This window comes from Olea europaea, chromosome 17 (genome assembly GCF_002742605.1).
Source record: "Olea europaea var. sylvestris chromosome 17, O_europaea_v1, whole genome shotgun sequence".
In the NCBI taxonomy this organism is placed as follows: Eukaryota; Viridiplantae; Streptophyta; class Magnoliopsida; order Lamiales; family Oleaceae; genus Olea; species Olea europaea.
The window spans coordinates 22807439-22810049 of NC_036253.1; the positions used below are offsets into that span (position 1 = coordinate 22807439).

General features: G+C 35.7%; 1 protein-coding gene across 1 annotated transcript; it reads left to right on the plus strand.

The window, feature by feature from the left end:
* The first annotated feature begins 1221 nt into the window (after nucleotides 1-1221).
* LOC111365852 (phosphoglycerate mutase-like protein 4) lies at nucleotides 1222-2275 on the plus strand. Its single transcript, XM_022986361.1, has one exon. The coding sequence runs from the start codon at nucleotides 1358-1360 to the stop codon at nucleotides 2072-2074; it is 717 nt and encodes a 238-aa protein (XP_022842129.1). The 5' UTR covers nucleotides 1222-1357; the 3' UTR covers nucleotides 2075-2275.
* The last annotated feature ends 336 nt before the right edge of the window (nucleotides 2276-2611 follow it).

Below are 2611 nucleotides of genomic sequence, written 5' to 3' on the forward strand. Positions count from 1 at the left end.
TTTATTTATTTATATATTAATCTATGCATAAGTATATATTCTTGAAATTGAGCCAAGCATGGATATTAATTAAATCTAATTTCTTTGGACCTTCATAATTTTAATCAATTTTTCTCACTTTGGATATGATTCGTCACTAATAGAAGATTATTGTAAGCACCAAATGGTATTTTGAGACAATAACATTTATTGATGTATTATTGAACACGTGTTTTCGACCAAAGCTTTCAGTTGTTTGAAAGATTGATTGCCGAAGTTATTGAGAATAGTATTCAATAAATAATTTCATAGTTTTTCATTGGTTAATATGTATCCTTTGCTTATTTCGATCATGATTCAGTCAGTTTATATTTTTAAGGTAGGCATCGATTTTCTATTTGCCAAATCATAAAAAGATCTAGTGGGACATCTTAGAGTTAGACATCTAGACTTTTTTATTTCATTAAGTGTCATACACTCTTTGTCGTGAATGTCATGAGTTTAGCCTCTTGTGGAGCAAGTTCATTCAAAATTATTTAAATTTCAACACATTCTAACATCATTTTTAGGTTCCATCCCGACTTCGATGGTCAAGTCATCAGCTAGTTTAAGTATATTTGGGTGTGGGACGTACGAGAGGCGCAACTCCTAACTCACTAATTCTCATAACAGTAAGTCGAGTGAGAACACCTAAGCCCTTTATTAGTGATGGTTGATCCTACCATTCCTTCGAGTGCCTTTTGCGTTTAGCGTCGGAAAGAGGTGCTTCTAGCTTCCTTTATTTATATCCATACCATGTTTGGACAGGTACTTTGGTCTAGACATCCCCACATGATTGGAGATGGAGTCACGATGAAAAAAGGAATATTTGATTCATCCCAACTTGTTCTTCAAAATAAATAAAAAATATATACAATTTCAATACCCCAACTTGGCATAATATATTACTATCTAAGTGGGTAGTATGCACATGATTTTAAATTCAAGGCACTGTATCTAACAACCATTCTTCAAAGTCATTATATAATACTAGTCAAGGTTCCGGCCATTTAAATATTAATCCAACTGGCCCTTATCTTTGATTAACATATAAGCAACCACCACACCAAATTAGCCGTTGAAGCAACTTAATAAATTATTTTTTAAGTTAGATTGTTTATTCCAAGTTGTTATACAAAAGCAAGATATATATTTTTTTGATGATTTTTCTCCTATATTAACTATAGCTGGCATTTTCAAAGTGTCATATATTACTGTTTTCCAATCTCACTCCTCTGTTCATTCTTTTTCTCTATTTCTTCATCCTCCCATCCGAAAGAGTTTTGGATAGAATCGTGTAGACAATATCCACGGCAAAAGCTTGATCCTTTGTAATTTGATGGCCGATCTCACTTCCAGGGATTTGACATTGCCTCAACCTGATTGTGAAGGAGGGGGTGAAATTGAAGCTGTTGCACCTGATTATACCGAGATTATTGTTATTCGTCATGGTCAAACTGAGTGGAATGCTAATAGAAGAATTCAGGGCCAGCTTGATGTGGACTTAAATGATGTTGGGAGGAAGCAAGCGGCTGCAGTGGCTGGGCGACTATCAAAGGAACCTAAAATATCTGCAGTATACTCATCGGACTTGAAACGAGCGTATGATACAGCCGAGATGATAGCAAATTGCTGTGGGGTGTCTGACGTTTTTAAAGATCGAAACTTGAGGGAGAGGCATATGGGTGATCTTCATGGCGTTGTGTTCCACGAAGCAGCCAAAATCAGACCTGAGGCTCACAAAGCATTTTTATCTCGTAGTAGGGATCAAGAAATTCCTGTGGGTGGGGAAAGTCTTAATCAACTTTCTGAACGCTGTATATCAGCATTAGAAAGAATCGCGAAGAAACACAGAGGCGAACGAGTAATTGTAGTCACGCATGGGGCTACCATTGAAGAACTTCATAGACGGGGCTCAAATGGGATGTCCACTGACTACGTTCCTAATACTTCTGTTAATGTTTTTCACTTGTTCGAAGAGGATAAATGGAGCATTAAATCGTGGGGCGATGTGAGTCATCTCGATGGCCTATTCGGAAGCAATGGAATAGCATAAGGTTTGAAGAAGTGATTCAGTGGTTTGAGGTAGGAAGAAGTTTGCCGCATTTTCGCCTTCGTATGGGAAGAATTTATAAATGGACAAAAATGAGTGGTAGTAGATAAGTTAATACTATTTGTTGATCTATTCAAATGTGTAGTTGAAAATGAAGTTTGATAACATTAATATTTGACTAATAAAAGGGACCATTGTTCCTTATAGAGATCATTTTATCTACCATTGTGGGACAAATGACTTCATTCACCCACAAATATCAAATTTCAATGTCATCAATAATTCTGAAATTTAAATGGCTCATTCCGATCTCAATTTCACATTAACTTGAAATTGGTTTTGAGAAACCAAATATATTACGATCATCACGGAAGATACCAGATTGTTGAATTTGAACTCAAAAAATTAAAATATAACTTTATTTATGAAATGCACTTTACACAATTTTGGACACACAAGGCCACTAGTAATATCATACAATCAAATTTAATCCTCACTCCTCTAGACACACACGGCTGTGTGCTTTCTCTCTTATCACGC

Coding starts and splice junctions, on each gene's coding strand:
- LOC111365852 (XM_022986361.1), top strand. CDS start 1,358: ATGGCCGATCTCACTTCCAGGGATTTGACATTGCCTCAACCTGATTGT.